This window comes from Podarcis gaigeae (genome assembly GCF_964106915.1).
Source record: "Podarcis gaigeae genome assembly, chromosome: 2".
Classification (NCBI taxonomy): Eukaryota; Metazoa; Chordata; class Lepidosauria; order Squamata; family Lacertidae; genus Podarcis; species Podarcis gaigeae.
The window spans coordinates 71,245,906-71,263,707 of record NC_139679.1 but is presented as its reverse complement, the minus strand read 5'-3'; the positions used below and the strand labels follow the sequence as shown (position 1 = coordinate 71,263,707).

The window sequence follows — 17,802 nt, the reverse complement described above, 5'->3', positions numbered from 1 at the left end:
AAAATTACTAATACGTTGACTGATTTTCTCAGCAGTTGTATCAGTACTTTCAAATGAGAGAAGTACCATATTGTTTATTAAGGAAATGTGGACCTTTGAGAGTGTAAACAGAATTTGAAATATTATTAGCATCAGAACAAGATAAGCGTTTAATTGGTAAGGCCTATATTATAATTACTAAATTGGATAAGAAGACTGGAACATTTATAAAAAAGGGCTAAAATATTTAACAAGAATTAACAGAGAAGGAATGGAAATGGGTGTTGGTTAGAATACTAAGACAGATTATAACTACAGATTTCAAGGAAAATGCCCATGAAGTCCAATATCAGTGCAGGTATATTCTCAAATAAATGCTGGAGCTGTGATGTGAACTAAGCAGATAGCTTACATGTTTTTTTGGAGTTGCCCAGTAATTCAAATTTATTGGCATGCTGTTAGAAATATTAGAAATGCCTGGTTATTTATTGTTAAGTTACTCTAAAATATTATTATTTGAAAGGTACGGTGCATGACGTTGATTTGCAAAATGTTTTAAATTGACTAGCTGTGGCATTGAAAAAGGTAGCCTGGAAAAAGTACAATGCCATCAGTAACAGACTGGGATGAAACTATCTGGAATATAGTAAAAATTGTTTTCTTATGTGAACAGCCTTAGGAAGTCCAGTAGAAAAAGCTGCAAATCTGCAACCCCACTAGGTGGCACTCATGATGTTTCTCCAAAATGGGTTTGATGCTGTGGGAAATTTCAGGTGACCCAATGTCTAGACCCTGAATGAATTCCACAAACAGAATTTCAGGAATGGGAGTAACCAGAGGTTTAGCTCAATGAAACCTCTCTCTCCCCCCCCCCCCCCAATATTGTGGCCTTCTCTTCAAGTAATCAAGCAGAAAGTTTGTGGGGAGGGGAGCCAGTGATGTGTTTAGAGTAGGGGTAGGCAACCTGAGGCCCGGGGGCCGAATCTGGCTCAATAGCCTTCTCAATCCAGCCCGCAGACGGTCCGGGAGTCAGCGTGTTTTTACATGAGTAGAATGTGTCCTTTTATTTAAAATGCATCTCTGGGTTATTTGTGGGGCATAGGAATTCGTTCATTTCCCCCCAAAAAATATAGTCCAGCCAACCACATGGTCTGAGGGACAGTGGACCAGCCCACAGCTGAAAAAGGTTGCTGACCCCTGGTTTAGAGTGCTTGACTAGAGCTGGGAAGAACCAGATTCAAATCCCCTCTCAGTCATGAACTAGACTAGGTGCCCTTGAAGTAGTCACTATCTCTCAGCCTAATCTATCTCACACATTTGGTGTGAGGATAAAATGGGGATGGTCAAGAACCATGTATGTTCATTGGAAGAATAATGGGACATGAATGCAGAAAAATAAATAAATAAATAGCCTGTAGCTATGTGTGAGAGAGAAATGCCGACAATTTATAGAATCCACATGGGTTGGAAGTAGAAGCACGATCGGTCCAGGAAAGGATTGTCCTCACGTGTTGACAAAACGTTTTTGGCTGGCAGAATTGTGCAGCTAGCTTCATTGCTTCTGGCACGTTGTATACCAAGTATGTAACCAGCTACTGTCATTTTCCTCATTTTCTTTTTCCTGCCTTTATTGTGGACGTCAAATTGTTGCCCTCCAGATGTTTTTTGACTCCAGCAAGTCCATGCTTGCTGGGGCTACTGGGAGTTGCAGTCAAAAACATCTAGTGGACACCAGTTTGGCAAAGGCTGAGCTGCAGTGTGTACCTAGAAATTCCCACTTTGTCAGAGGGCAGTGGGAAAGAAGCAGCAGCAGAGTGATGATTTAACCCAGGGATCAGCAACCTTTTTCAGCCGTGGGCCCGTCCACCGTCCCTCAGACCATTTGGTGGGCTGGACTATATTCGGGGGGGGGGGGGGATGAATTCCTATGTCTCACAAATAACCCAGAGATGCATGTTAAATAAAAGCACACATTCTACTCGTGTAAAAACACACTGATTCCCGGACCGTCCATGGGCTGGATTTAGAAGGCGATTGGGCCGCATCTGGCCCCACCGGGCTCAGGTTGCCTCCTGACTTAACCCTCAGCTAACTCTGTCCATCAAAAGAGCCGAGTATGGTAAGCTCAATACTGTTCTTTTTCTTCCCCAGTTATCCTCAACTGTAAGTGAAATTAGAAGGATGGAATCTTTCTTTCTTTCTTTCTTTCTTTCTTTCTTTCTTTCTTTCTTTCTTTCTTTCTTTCTCTCTCTCTCTCTCTCTCTCTCTCACTGATGAGGAACAGAGCAAAAAATCCGCCTGTGAGTAACACTTAAAAATGTATCAGCCTCTGTCTGAAAGCAAATGGAGCTGCACACATGTTGGTTTTCATACAGATTGGCGAGAAAACTGAATTCATAAATCGGTCAAATTCTGGCTCCAGGATTTGTCTCTTGACAGCTTGTGGGTTTGGCTGTGCTGAAATTCTTCCTTTACTTGCATTCTTCAGATTGGCTGCAATGTTTATAGGCAGAGGCAATCCTTACAACATCCTAATTGGTTCCATGTTTATTACATGCCCGCCTTATATAAACCTAGCAGGAGGACTCCTGAGAGCTCCAGGCTGCTGAGAAAGGCTGGCTGCTCGTGCAGATCGCCTAACAAGGTGGGTACAAGTATCTCTCGCACAGGCTTGTAGCTTGCCACCAAGAAAGTGTGGGATGGGGAGTTTATCTCTATGTGCACATAAATGTTTTACTTTTATTAATTAAGGCTATACCAGTGATGTTAATGATGATGATAATAATTTTACTGTTACCCAGTGGCGTAGCATGGGTTGTCAGCACCCAGGGCAAGGCAAGTAATTTGCACCCCCTAACCCGTGGATTTGCGCCCCCTAACCCGTGGATTTGCGCACCCTAACCCTAACCCCCAGATGTTGCGGCCGGTGCGGCCGGCCCCCCCTGCACCCCCCACGCTACGCCACTGCTGTTACCTGCACAAGTCTTAGGGCAGCTGTAGGCCAAGTTGCAGTTGGAGTTGCCAGAGCACAGCATCCTCCTGCTGCCTTTCCCTCTATTTTTCACCTCTTTGTTTTCATCTTTCTGTCTACCTATCCTCTGGTTACTTTCTCTGTCCGCTTCCTTTTCTCTTCCTCAGCTCCCCTCAGCTCCATTCTCTTGTTCCCTTCATTTCCATTTTATCTTTTCAATTCTCTTTCCTCCCTCTCTAGCCTCTTTCCCTCTTCCCACCCTTCTTCACTTCTCTCACTTTCCCCACTTCTTCTCAGGATATATGCTCTTACATGAATGCATATCTAGGTTGTTTGAAATGCAGAAACATGAGACTTGACTCATGTGTTTCTCTTGGTTTGCAGAAATGTCAGAAGGTTCGGCTGCCTATAACACAGAACAGAGCAGAGATAGATTGTAAAGGGCAAAGACATGACCCAGTGGCTAAAAACTGAGAGAGATGCAATGTTGCAATTTCCCACCCATTGGGATAAATAGCTTTCCTATTTCGTAAACCACTTTGTGGGTTTTTTGTTTTTTTACAACCAAGCTGTTTTTATACATTTTATGAAACGAATTATGAAATAAATGCATCTGTCTCAGCAACTCTTTAGGAAACCCCTTCATATAGGTAGGAGCATAACAGGCTGATCATAAATGAGGACCTTCAAAAGAATATTCAAACTAAGTGTATGTTGATTCCTATGGGAAAGAGAGAACTGGGCCCCACAGCAGCATATGCAGAAGCTGCTTTTCTCCACTGATTCTTTAAGCAGTCCTTTAACCTGGCAACAGGACATCTTTGTGGGGTGGAACGCTGTCTCTTTCCCTTCCGAGAATGCAAAAGAAAGTTTTTTCTTCTCTCTTCCCCATAACGGGGCAGAAGAGCAGGAAACTGTCTGCGTACGAGAGAGAATATGCTGTGTTCCTGCATGTGTGTTTGAATGAGTGCATGATTTTGACTTCCAGTTTGTGTTTGTAAGGATGTCTGCATGCTCTGTGCCTGCATACATAAACATTGTTCCCCACTTTTTAGTATAAACTAATCCCAAAGCTGGGTACAATACTAATAAAACATGATTCAATTGTAATTAAAAAACTATAAAGCAGGCATGAGCAAATGCACAGGCCAAATAATACCTGTTAGTGGCTTAAACGTCATTCTCCCCACCCCAGCGTTTCATGACATATTTTTATGGTGGTGTACACACCAGACAGGGGGCAGCGATTTTGTCATCCAGTGCATATTATCTGATTTGTCCCCATATCTGCAAAACCCCTCCAAAGTATTCAGTTAAGCTGTCATCTGCACATGTGCTGTCATCTGCGCTTGTGTATCAGATGTCTCCACTATGTACCTCAGATTAACTGCAGCTTACATTTTAAAACCAAATAAGAGCTACTCTGGGGGAAAACACACCAAACAGCAGTATTTCTCAAGTAGTTACAGGATGTATATGGATTGTGGCTAATGTCATGCGTACTCTGCTTCAAACACCAATGGTGGCTGCGCAGTAGAACTGGAGTAAATGGTAATGCATACACAGCCACAGATTCAATCTGGGGCAGTGAATAGGCCTTCAGTTGGCACCGAAAGCTTATAAGAGCGTAGTAACCACAGGAACATAGGAAGTTGCCTTACATTGAGTCAAGACTCATTGGTCAATCTAGCTCAGTCTTGTCTGCAGCAGGGTTGGAGAAACTTTTCTGGCCAGAGGGGGTTGGATCTTAATCTCCCCACACCTGGCAGGTCCAATTTGACAAGTAGTTGATGCTTGAAGTTTTGTACTTTGAAAGCCCTTTGCAAGCAGCCCCATGCTGTTCCTTAAACTTCTGAACATTGGAGGTTTAAAAAGCAGCTGTTGTTTACAAAGGGCTTTCAAATAAGCCCCCTGCTCTTTGAACATCTGGTTTTTGGAAACCTTTGCAAGCAGCCCCATGTTCCTGCATCTCTCTGTACTTACCTGCCCATCTGAATGTCTGTGAGGGAGGTGTGTGCAGGTGAGCCACACTCATTTTGAGCACACCTACCACCGGCATGGGGCGGATAGCTGACAATGTGTGACTCAGGTTAGAAAAGGTTAGCCGCCCCTTTTTTAGAGCCTTGTAGGCCATGTTGTGAGGGTGCCCTGAAAAGTGTGTAAAAAATACTGTCAATAAATAAATAATAACATCCCCCTATTCATCTGTCAAATGTGTACATGCTGCTACATGTGCTTCTAAGGATGTGTTTCTCTGTTTTTCCTCTCATGCAGACTGAATTCCTGTTAAGGAAAACTTCTCCATCTTCGACCTGCTAAAGATCCAGAACAGTTGCCCATTTCCCCCTCTCCAAACAGCTAAAGATGAATAAAATTATTGTTTATGAAGAGGAAGACTTTGAGGGTTTCCGGAAAGAATTCACTTGCAGTGTTCCTGACCTACGTAGTGTAGACTTTGGGGACTGCATTTCCTCCCTTAAGGTGATTGGACAACCTTGGCTGGTCTTCCGTGATCCCAACTATAAAGGTGTGGGTTTTGCATATGAAGAAGGTGAACATAAGCACATCCAGTTAAGTAATAACATTTCTTCTATCCAACTAGTCACTGAGGACTTGGAAGATCCTCAGATCACACTTTATGAGCACCCTAACTATGAAGGGATAAGCAAAGTGATAAAAGAGGAAACCAACCTAAGTTATGGGTATTTCAATGACAAGGCGTCTTCCCATATTGTCCAGAAAGGTGCCTGGCTCCTCTATGAACATCCAAGGAGAGGTGGTTGGTACTATATAGCTCGAGAAGGAACAAAGCTTGATAACTATGGCCCTTTGTATCATTTCCATGATAAGTGTTCCCACGTGTATCCCCTTAAAAGTGGCCGGCCTGTTATCACTAGCAGGATCTTATGGGACCGCATGAACTTGGAGAGTGAGAGGGATGTGATGATTGATGAGATAAATTGTATCAACACTACAGAAACAGAGCAGACATTCACCACTACCAGCAGTCGAACCTATGAAATATTCACAAACCACAGCTTCAAATTAGCAGTCCCTAACCTTCAAATAAATGAGAGTTTCAATTTAAGCATAGATCCGAGCACCAACCTGACAGTAGAAAAAGGAAAGATTGACTCTGTTACTACTGTAAACAAAGTCGAGGTGACCATGCCAGCCAAGGTCCCCAAAAAATCAGAATTGAACATCCAGGTGATCATGAAGATAGTCACGGCCTCTGTTCCTGTGGAGCTGATCATCACCAATAATGGTAAATCAAGGACTGAAAATGGGCAGTATCGTAGTGTGTCAGGACGCAACATCACCACCAAATACAGCATGAAATCAGAGAAAAGTTAAGCAGAGGACCAGTAATCACCAAAAGCAAAATGACCATACCAGCCAGCAACCCACTTTCATTTTGAACTGAACAGCTGTAGATTCAAGAAGAGCATTTCTCCCTTCCTGTGAGGAAGACCATTACCTAGAAATGGGGAGATGGGGCTGGACAATGGGGAGTATTGCAATGTGTTGAAACTTTAACAGCAGCACTGAATATATCAGAATATATGGGGACATTATTCTCACTGTCTCATTTCTCTGTTCATTCCCTCTGCCCTACCACACCTGCCTTACCCACTTGCATGTAGAGAAAATAATTAGGATTTTATTGTCTACAGTATGCTTCCCACCTTCCCAGCACTTTTATGGAAGTTTAAACTTCCAGCCCACTCTTCTAATTTTGCAGATATTTGTATCTGAGTGGGAAAATTGTGTGTGTGTGTGTGTGTTAGTTCATTGTGATTGGTTGAACGTAACCTGTCCTAGGAAAGAAAACATTACCTTTTTTAAAAAAAATAGAGAACTGCATTTCTTCTTCCATGGAAAGATAAGTACTTGGCATCTGGAACAAGGAAAATTTATTAAATAATATTTTTTTGCATGTTCCTTGATCTGCTATTACTGCAGACATTAAATACACTATACCAGATGAAATTTCTGAAAGCAGCAAGACTCCGATGCTGGTTTTGAGGGACTGATGAAGAGGAACTGAAGGGCAAATTGATAACAGGAGGACTGTGTAATTCATATAAAAATGTATAGCAAAGAAATCTGGAATCCACAGTTAGTACAATGAACTAGAAAATAGTCTCACTTCACTGACAAAAGACATCCAACAGAGAGAATCCAACAGAAAGTAGCTGTTAGGACACAGGTTTGTAATAAATAGCTTGCATGCTCAATTAAGCCTCCACAGCAACTTTGTATGGTCTGCAGTTCTATTTATGCTTCTTAAGTCATATCTGATTTTTAAAATGATTTCTAGGGTGAATGGTTGCAGATATGCAGCTCCTCAACTGCTATAGTTAAGCACTCTGGAGAACATGCTTCTGCCAATTTTGTTTCATTGTATTTTTGCATCATGTATTAGACTCCAGCTGCTGTTTGGATGCTTTTCTGCTTATTAAACCAGACTGGTGAATATCTCAGTACAACTATACGAATATGATTATACTCTTCAGAAATGGCTCACAGAATGCCAGCAAGAAGGGGGTGACAGGGATGCATGATGAAGAACGGGGGGGGGGGGGTTTGACATGTGGTCCTCCAGGTGTTTCTGAATACCAACGCCCATCAGCCCCAGCCAGGTTTGGTAGTGATCAGGAATGGTGAGAGTTGTAGTCCAGCAATGTTTAGATGGCTACATCTTTCACATCCCTCATCAAGAGGGTTATGAGATAATTAGATGACTCACAGTGCAGTCCTATACTCAGAAGTAACTCTCACTGCGTTTAATGAGGCTTCCTGCCATTTAATTATGTATAGCATTACAGCCTCACACTTTTACATTTAATTCAAACTAGTCCACTTTGCTCAATCCAGTATTCAGACAGACAATAACTTTTATATTCTACCCAAGTTTCTTAAAGCTAGATTCTGCCTGCTAATATATACCATGTATTATTATGATCTTTTAAAACCTCCCTTCAAAATACAATTTGTTTCTGTAACATCATTTAAATCAAATGAATCTTATTAGTAAATGAGACTATGCCTGATATTTGCATGAATGCAATGTTAGATGCAAGAGCAGAGCATAGTATCTAAGATATTCCAGCTTTGTTTCTTATGTAGTACAGAGCATGGTATCTGAAGAAGTGTGCATGCACACGAAAGCTCATACCAGTAACAAACATAGTTGGTCTCTAAGGTGCTACTGGAAGGAAATTTTTTTATTTAAATATGTAGGTTAGTCTACACAAACATCACATTCTCTAATAATTGTAGTATATGATTAGGACCTCATACGTCATTATTACACACACACACTGCTTATTTATCAAAACATTCAGTTTACATAGAGCATAAAATATACATAGTTTTAATGTATCAATAAAAGTTGCCCTAAAAAAAACCCCATGTAGCAAACAATGTATGATGTTCTACACAAACATAATCCACTCATACACATGTGTATAGGCCAGGGGCCATCAAAAATTGAGTGAGTGAGTAAGGGTGGTTGTGACAACAAATATAGAAGGCCAAAGCGTTGCTAAGAGAGTGCTGCAGGCCTCAAAATGGTGGAGAAAGACCAAGATGGAGATCACACACTCTTCAGTGGCAGAGAGCTCTGGACAGGATTGCAGGACAGGTGGCATCCACAAGCAAGAAACATTAAAGTGAAATGCAGTTCAGAAATAAAGTTTCCTTTATTTACTAATTATATATGTATGTGGCCAGTGAAATAGAACAACTTGGTGTGGGTGTTTCTACACACAAATCAACTTTCAACTTCTTAGGAAAAATTAGACAAACTAATAGGGAGAGATTTGGAAAGGTGCCAAAAGGCAGCTCACAGGCCATGATCCTTTTTTATATTATTCCTGTTGAGATTATATCTCATTCCGCAATTAGATGTTTCCATACAGTACAGTACAGAGTACAACAGCAACCTGGTGGGGAAGTCTAATAAAATCAGAAGGAAAGCCAAAGGGGCATACATTTTTAAAGCTCCAGAGCCAAAAGTTGAAGTCACTCTGTTAAGAACTCGGAAGGCATCTTCTGCTGAAGCCCATTAGCCTGTTTGATACCATTCTGCACAGTAATGCATGGATTTATCCTTCTGCAATTCCCTCCAGACATTGCTGGACAGCTCCCATCCTCCTTGATCATTGCTAACACAAGCTGAGACAAGGCTGTAGTCCAACAACATCTGGAGGGCATTGGGTATCGTAGAACCTAGGTGACTATCCTCTAAATTGAATGAGCCATTATTGGCTTTGCAGATGTATTTCTCAAGCAGCTGAATTCTAACCACATTTAACCAGAACTAATGCCACAGGTTTCAAGACTTACTTTACATACATGGTAGCTAGCTGGTGGCATCCTCAAGTGGTAATTCTGCACGGGGGGGGGGGAGGGAGGGCTGTGGGAATGTCACTAGAGCTCTGGACCCTCCCTAAAGGGATCACCAATACCAGGGACTGACAGGCTAGTGAACATAGGAAGCTGCCTCATACAGAGTCAGACCACTGATCTATCTAACTTGGTATATAAATACAGTGGTACCTCAGGTTAAGAACTGAATTCGTTCTGGAGGTCTGTTCATAACCTGAAACTGTTCTTAACCTGAAGCACCACTTTAGCTAATGGGGCCTCCTGCTGCTGCTGCACGATTTCTGTTCTTATCCTGAAACAAAGTTCTTAACCTGAGGTAATATTTCTGGGTTAACGGAGTCTGTAACCTGAAGCATATGTAACCCGAGGTACCACTGTAAACAGAAATCCATTACCAGCTGAAATTAGAGAGTTGCCTAGCATCTTGATATTTAGATGCTACTGATGTCTTTTCCTGAAGTGTAACACAATCATTTTATGTGATATTAAATGTACAATTGTAGAAATTGTTTATTTTTATTAGAGTCTTATTTTATCTTATTGTATGCTGCTTTGATAGCTTCTGTGATAAGGTTAATAAAGCTGTAAAATAAAATTTAAATTTAAAAAATCCACAGTGATGGACAGCATCTCTCCAGGATTTGGTCTCTTCTAGTTTACATAGAGATCCTGGGGACTGAATTTCAGACTTTCTGTATGCAAAACATATGCTATACCACTGAGGTGAGGTCCTCCTCCTAACGAATTAATTGAAAACTGCCTTTTTAGTGAAGCAGATTTGAGGGCACATGATGCAACCACCAACATGTTTGGGTCTGACTAATGCCTGGATGCTGGGAATCCATAGTACTTTTTTCCACAATGACTGAAGAAAGCTGGGATATAAAATGTACTTAAGGGTGCTTCCAAATTGATGTTTATTGTAGGATTGGCGCTTTCCTATCCCCATGCCCCCATCATTTCATCTGATTTTTGGAGGGAAAATGGTAAAAATTAATCTCAGGGTCGTGGGTCTGAGCCCCATGTCCGGTAAATTATTCCAGCACTGCAGGGGGTTGGACTAGATCAGGCATAGGCAAACTCAGCCCTCCAGATGTTTTGGGACTACAACTCCCATCATCCCTGATCACTGCTCCTGTTAGCTAGGAATGATGGGAGTTGTAGTACAAAAACATCTGGAGGGCCGAGTTTGCCTATGCCTGATCTATGATCCTTGTGCCCCCCCCCCACTCCAACTCTACAATTCTAAGCGAGAATTGTCGTCCACATCTTGCTTGCGATTTGTGAACGAGCTGTTTACAGTATGGTGACCCTATGTGGAAGCACCCTACGGAAGAAGGGCGGAATATAAAACGTACTTGTCATGTAAAACCCAAGGGCGGGAGGGGACCGGTCATTAACAGGAAACCCCAGTTGGAGTCTGGTGGAGCTGAATATCAGAAACTCTGCGGGGCAGCGAGGGAGAGCGCGGGAGGCAGAGACAAGCAGGGGCACACGAGAGGATGCACGTCTGAATTTGAACAAGAGTCAGTCCCACAGTCCCAGGGAGCGGAGAGAGCAGCCTGCCGCCGCCTGTGCTGCCGCCGGCTCTCGGGGGCGGCGCCGGCACAGGCGGTGCGAGATCCGCCCCAATTCTCCTGCTGCGGTTGAACCCTCCGCTTTGTGTGTCCCTGCCGACGCTCCGTAGCAGGGCGGATGTTGTGAGGAGCCGCTGCCGGGGCTGGGCGAGCCAGGCGTGGGGTGGCGGCGGTGAGTCAAAGCGGCGGAAAGAGAGGCAGGCAGGAGCGGAGGGGTCTCGCCGGGGCTCCGGGGGTCGGGGAGCCCCTGGCCGGGGTGGGCGCGAGGGCCCAAGGGGGGCGCCTGCGAGAGGCCTGGCTCGGCGGCCGCGACTAGGCCCGGGTCAGCCGCTTGGGCAGAGTGCCGCGGCGCCGAACTGCCCGCTCCTCTCCGACCCGAGAAGAGCTCCAGGCTGCCTCGGCGGCTCCGCCCGGGGCTGAGGGAAGGCGCTCCTCGCAGCCTCCAGCCACGCGGGGAAGCTCTCGGCGGTCAGCCCCGCAGAGTGGCCGCCGCCGCCGCCGCCGCGCCGGTCCTTGGCCGGGTCTCGCTGCCCTTGGCGTGGGTTCGTCGGGAGGCCTTTTCCAGGCAGGGAGCGGCTGCCGCCAGGTGCCTCCAGCCGCCGCGCGCGCATCTTCCGTGCCCCTTTTCTCCCGCCTTTGCGCGCCTCCCTGCCGTCCCCGGCACCGTCCCTCTGCGGAGCGCTGACACCACCTCGGAGGAGCCCTGGTGGCTGTGGGGAAGCAGTTTGATTTCAAGTTTCCGCCAAAGGAATGCGGAGGGAGGGAGGGAGCCAATCTCCCCTCGGATGTGTCGTGGGGAACCTCAGTTACGCGGAGGAGGTTGTCAGTGGGAGCTTCAGCGAACCGCCTCAAACGTAAACCCCACTGAGTTCTAGCCTGTAATCCTATGCACACATTGCTTAACCTGGGAGTCTTTCTGAGCAGACAGCGCAGTCTGTGGTCACCATAGCGCCAGCCTATATACACTTACACAGAAATAAATCACATTGATTTAAATGAGGTATACTCACAGGTGAGTGTTATGGGACTGCAGCCTGATTGTGCTAGGCTCAGGGTTTGCATCTTTGCTGCCTTATCCTATGCTAGGTTTACTCTGAAGTAAGCACTCTTTAGTTCACTGGACTTTTCTCACAAGTAAGTGTGCATGGGATCAGATCATTAATACTTTTCTTAATAAACCTTTGAATATGCAACAGTAGAAGCTGCTGCAGCGGTGCCAGACAGTGATCCAGATGTTGCAGTGCATGGTGGTTTAAAAATTACTTCCACCAGTGGAAAACTAGAAGCAATAATTACCATGCAGTGTAGAAATAGCTCCAAGGCTTTCACAACTCTTGAAGACCAGAGTTATTGCAGCATTGTATTCTGTGGAGAAACTAGCACTGTTTCAGATCCTTGTGCTAAACTCTAAATGTAATATGGAGTGGATTCGCATATGGATTTTCAGCTACATTTGTTGCTTAGAAGCAAAGCTGACATCTGCATAGTTTCCTTTGCCCCATTTACGGTGTAGTCCTTTTGCAAATAAATGGTTGTCATATTGTCACATGGTTAATCTGATAGTCAAAATATTCCAGCAATCAAGATAATTGTAGGATTTAAATTAATATAAAGTAATAACATCTGATTACAGTGGTACCTCGGGTTAAGTACTTAATTCGTTCCGGAGGTCCATTCTTAACCTGAAACTGTTCTTAACCTGAAGCACCACTTTAGCTAATGGGGCCTTCCACTGCCACCGCACCGCTGGAGCACGATTTCTGTTCTCATCCTGAAGCAAAGTTCTTAACCCGAGGTAATATTTCTGGGTTAGCGGAGTCTGTAACCTGAAGCGTATGTAACCTGAAGCATATGTAACCCGAGGTACCACTGTATTCAGATTGTACCCTTCAAATGACAGTTTTATATAACTCATGAAGGGCTCAGGCTGCAGTCCTATGCATGCTTCTTTGGGAGTAAGACCACCTGAACTTAGTGAACAGAAGAAAAGGTCAGACTAAAAGCCTATCTGGCCCTTCATCTTGTTTTCCTCAGCAGCCAACCAGATGCTCAGAAAAGTCAACAAACAGAACATGAGAGTAACAGCTCCTTGTTGCTGTTGTTCACCGAACAACTGGTATTCAGAAGCATGCTGCTTCTTGATCTTGGAGGTAACATGGCCACTGATGGCCTTATCCTCCATGGATTTGTGTGCTTCCCTTTCAAAGCCATTTAAATTGGTGGTAGTCACCACATCTTGTGGCAGTAAATTCCATGTGCTGAGTGAATAAGTGCTTCCTTTTGTCTGTCCTAAATCACCCACTGTTCACCTTCATTAGATGACCCCAGGTTATGGTGTTGTGAAAGATGGGGGAAACTTAACTCTACCTCCTTTCTCTACAGCTTGCATAATTTTATATACCTCTGTCATGCTTCCTCTTGATTGCAATATTTCCTTGTAGGGGAGTTGCTCCAACTCAGTGATTTCTTTGGTTGCCTTTTTCTGTATCTTTTCCAGCTCCACCATATGCTTTTAAAGATATGGCGAGCAGAACTGAGATTTGCTTCTGAATAAGCCTGGGTAGGATTGTGCTGGGAAGTTCCTTGGCAACTAGGACCATCTCTGCTTTCATAGATGTAGTGTTCATAAAGATGTCTACCATTTTCTGTTATTTTTAGTGGAAGAAATATCTGTGTATACTTTCAGTGTCAGGTCTCTAAGATCAAGATTATTGCAAAACCCTGTAATGTAGCCTTGAAAATAACCATTTATTTGGTTGCCTAAGGTTATCTTCAGGTGACCAGGTAGATGAGATACACGGAAGTTGGTTTGTTTTGACTTTGAGGCAACAAACAAAAACAGATGCATGGGAAGGTCATCTAGTATTGTTTGCCGTTTTATTTGTGAAGTTCTTGTATTGTTTAAAAAACTCATTCATAATGCAGGTGCACTTACAGCCTTTGGATTTTTAGAGATAATTCCTCACTAAATTAAACAAATTCTAATAAAATTCGTCCACTATAAAACTAAACTGCTTCATAGTGTAAATGAAAACAATTCTGCCAGTCTTACTATATACTCTCCATGCTTGCCATCTAGCCTGTCAGTTGTATTTGCTGCTGTTGCCAAGGTTACTTTTTTGTGTTGAAGTGTGAAAGGTAATCCTGAATTGTAAGTTGATGTTTTCATATTATTCGGAAGGAAGAACATGTTCCTGCTAATGTGGATGTAGAACAGATAGACATGATGGCCCAGTGTCTGGGGATTCAGGATATAGACTTGCTGCATATTATGGGACTGACAGTGACCGGATGTTGTATATAGTCTTTGTTTATGGATAAAACAGTGTCTAGTGATATATAAAATAAGTGAAGTTCCTTAATATTTGCTTCAGTTTGTAGTAGATGAAATGAACCTGAAAAAAAAGATTGAAAATTGCAGGCTGAAAAAAAGCTGACCACATATGATATACTAAGGCAGTTCTTCATGGGAATAGAAAATATACATGGAAAGGGAAAGGATAGGTTATAAGCCACTTAGAAGGCATTTTGGCATATAAGCAACATATCAATTAATACAGGAGCAACATGGATGGAGGGCCTGTGGCCTTCCAAATGTTGTTAAGTTCCAACTCCTACCACTCCTACCCTGCATGGTCGATGGTCAGGAATAATGAGAATTGTAGTTTAAAGCATCTGGAGGGCAACAGGTTATCTTTTGGATGCTTGTTTGATTAACAGAAAACCTTTAGGAATTCTACTGTACTGCATGTTCTTACACAGTCTTTGTTTTAAGGCAAACAAATATGAGTCTTGTTCTGACTATCATGCTCTGTTTATATAGATAGAAAGCCTACAGCTGCTGTTGCAACCATTACTTTGAACTCTAGAGAGTAATGAAACAATTATTGACAAACACAAGTCTCCTGTAAAACAGAACACTAGTCATATAACTCTCCTGAGAGTTGTTTGGATATATAGGCATTAACTTTTTTTGTATTGCTATACATGTGGATTGTTACATAAAAAACAGGGATGTGTTTGCCAATAAATATTTATTGCTGTTCAGATGGCTTCCCCCCTCCCTTTCTTTGTTTTTTAACTATATCAGGGGTGGGGAAATTTTTCTGTCCAGTAGACCAAGAACCGCCAGCAGACAGACATCCATGCAAAGACTTCAACTTTGAGGACAACAGTTAACATCCTTGAAGTGTGCTTCAATGCGCTTTCCGTAGAAACTGCATGGATACACACTTCAAAGTACTGATGAGTGCTAAGAGACATTGGTTTTGAAGTGCATTTCCAGGTGGTTTATGTTGAAACCTCTTTGAAATGTGCTTCAGTATAAAAGCCACACCTTTACCTGCCTCCCAAGTTGTGTGGTATGGGGGAAATGGTCCAGGAGGCTGTATTAGAACCCCTGCTAGGCCTAATTAGACCCACCCAGAGGATCCCTATCCCGGGATTATGCTTTGTGCATTCCCTCATTTTAAAACCATAACTTTAGATACATTAAACTATTCATGCTCTTTATGTATGTCAGTCTTCAGTGAACATTTTTGGCTCTTGTTTTGCTAGTTTTCTGTTATGACTAGGAAAAATGCAGATCTTCTTTTCTAGCTTTTCTTAAATGAAATCATTTTAAGTTTATGAGCCAAAATTTTCTGCATATTAACCTAGATGCGCTCCAGTATTCATGCTGCAGGCAGTGAAACGCCTTGGAGTTTTTGTACTTGTTTTCTTAACAAATTTATAGTATATTATTAGAGGCAGTGAGTTTTATGCCAGAGTATGTACACATTTAGAAGCAGGGCAAATACAAAAAAATGTGTATAGTTACCTTGCTACTTTCTTCCAGTTTTGTGAAGAGTTGCATCCTTTTTTGTTGCAAGTGTTTTCATTTCTAATTGGTCAATTTCCCCCCTATTTCAGCTTTGAGATTAGTGGCCATTCAAGCTGACCTGAATTATGACATCAAGAGCTTCTGGAACAACATTTTCTCGGAAGAACTATAGATTAAGCACAGAGCCTGAGAAGTCCAAGGTTGCAGGTAGGAATACTGTTGTGGATGACTGGGGGGAAAGGAGGCTGTTTTTACAAATCTTGTCAGCAAGTAATTAGGAGAGAGATTCACTGTTTTCAGCTCCATAGCTGTGCAAACAAAGTTGCCACCTATCCAAGCTTGCCACTTCATTGGCAGATACTTTTTTGGGGTCTTAGCTCAGTTGTGCAAGCTAATGGCAAAGCTAAATCTGCTTAAAGGAATTAACATGTATTTGGTGTTTCACCTTTCATAGCACTCCAGACTTGTCCCTGGCACAATGCTATTAAATATCTGATGCATTGTTTAAGGCCAAGTGTTGGCCTAGTTGAAATGGGTCTGCTTGTCATCTGATGTAAAACAGTGTTGCCCTATGAGAGGCAGGGGAAAGCATGGATGGAATTTCAAACTGGGATAAAGGGTGTTTTATCTGTCTTATTTTATCTGTTAGTTTTTAATTCACACAGATGGAAAAGATGGTTTTGGTTAAGGCAGTAATGGGGAACCTGAAACCATGCTCTCCTACCACCCAACTGTCATCATATGCAATGTCAGGTTTGGAATAGGTAAAGATGTGGCTGCAAAGGAACCATCTGGAGCCTGTCAGTTGTGCCTTGGCAAATGGGGGTTGCTGATTGATGCTGACAGCCTGTTGCCCATTTGCAGGCGCAATTTGGATTCAAAGCTCACCTGTAAATGGACATTTCCTTTGCAGACAGAAATTAGGTCTCAAGTGTTGGGATGCAATAAAGAAATCACAACACTTGGATGAATGTGGTCCTCTGACTCAAAGTAATTGCAGAATTCACCTGGTGGGAAAAGGTTTAACTTAATGCAAATCTACCCTCACTTGCAGTTAACAGGTGTTCCGGTTTGAAAAGATTGTTACCATAGAGAAATGATCAGCATAATCATTTGTGAATGCATTTTATCATAGACCAAGGTTCCTACTGATATAGGCTCTTGAATAGAACAGCTACTTGTTACTGGTAATTTTAAAAGGGACTGTTATGAATCCCATGCTCACATGTGTAATGCTAAGTTGTAGCTGTTAAAGAAAGTGCTAAGGAAACTTAGAGCATAACAAAATCCTTCTGTGCAGCTCTTTTGGTTTATTGTTTATTTGGCTTGTCCTTCATTGTCTGTAGGCTGGTCTCTGCACATTTGCATTATGGCTGTGCAAAGAGAAGCAGAGGGACAGGCCAAATTGATCTGTCATTTCAAGCAACATGCTGTAGCTCCTTCTGCCAAGTAACTCAAGAGAATGTGCAAACATTCAAATAGCAGCATGGCAACAATGAGGGGCAAGAGACACATTAACACACTATTTGAATCCTTCAGGAGTAAATTTAGTAACTTTGCTATGAAAAAACCTGGAAGTAGAGTCTCAGCTAGAAACAACACTCTTTATAAGAGGCATGCTGTATCCTCTATTTGCTGTATATACTAAGACATATGGAAAAACATTTAGGTAGGTAGCCGTGTTGGTCTGACGCAGTCAAAATATATATAAAAATAAAAAAATGTCCAGTAGCATCTTAGAGAGCAACTAAGTTTGTTCTTGGTATAAGCTTTCATGTGCAAGAAGTGTGCATGCACACAAAAGCTTATACCAAGAACAAACTTAGTTGGTCTCTAAGGAAAAACATTTGATAGAGATAAAGCCTTAGCGGCATTGGCTGAAATTCTGTGTACACTTGGGAGTAAGTCTCACTGAATTCACTGGGGTCATCTTTCAAGTAAACATTTTAAGTGATTTATGAGATGATCTTATCAAAACTGATTTATTAATCTCCATATTTTTGCTGATTAAGTACTATGATATAGTATTAGCTATATAGGCGACAGCATAGGCTGAA

At 42.6% G+C, this 17,802-nt stretch overlaps 2 protein-coding genes and 1 long non-coding RNA gene across 6 annotated transcripts in view; all 3 read left to right on the top strand.

Moving 5' to 3' along the window:
* Nucleotides 1-35: 35 nt before the first annotated feature.
* On the top strand, nt 36-7,437 carry LOC310838834 (epidermal differentiation-specific protein-like). The gene is made up of 3 exons (XM_083726656.1): nt 36-156; nt 2,468-2,623; nt 5,225-7,437. Exon 3 carries the CDS (start codon nt 5,315-5,317, stop codon nt 6,305-6,307), a length of 993 nt encoding a protein of 330 aa, XP_083582782.1. The 5' UTR covers nt 36-156; nt 2,468-2,623; nt 5,225-5,314; the 3' UTR covers nt 6,308-7,437.
* Nucleotides 7,438-8,182: 745 nt separating this feature from the next.
* Nucleotides 8,183-9,956, top strand: LOC310838872. Its single transcript, XR_014561193.1, has 2 exons — nt 8,183-9,513; nt 9,731-9,956. It is a non-coding gene; the product is annotated as an uncharacterized lncRNA (long non-coding RNA).
* Nucleotides 9,957-10,785: 829 nt separating this feature from the next.
* Nucleotides 10,786-17,802, top strand: part of RNF123 (ring finger protein 123) — an 87,495-nt gene continuing 80,478 nt past the window's right edge. Inside the window, exons 1-2 of one of the 4 annotated variants that reach the window (XM_083726166.1) lie at nt 10,786-11,095; nt 15,835-15,952. In XM_083726166.1, coding sequence (XP_083582292.1) covers nt 15,871-15,952 — 82 coding nt within the window. In that variant the 5' untranslated portion in view covers nt 10,786-11,095; nt 15,835-15,870. Of the gene's footprint in view, nt 11,510-15,834; nt 15,953-17,802 lie in introns of all 4 variants that reach the window. The other 3 variants (XM_083726169.1, XM_083726167.1, XM_083726168.1) reach the window with 3 other exon arrangements.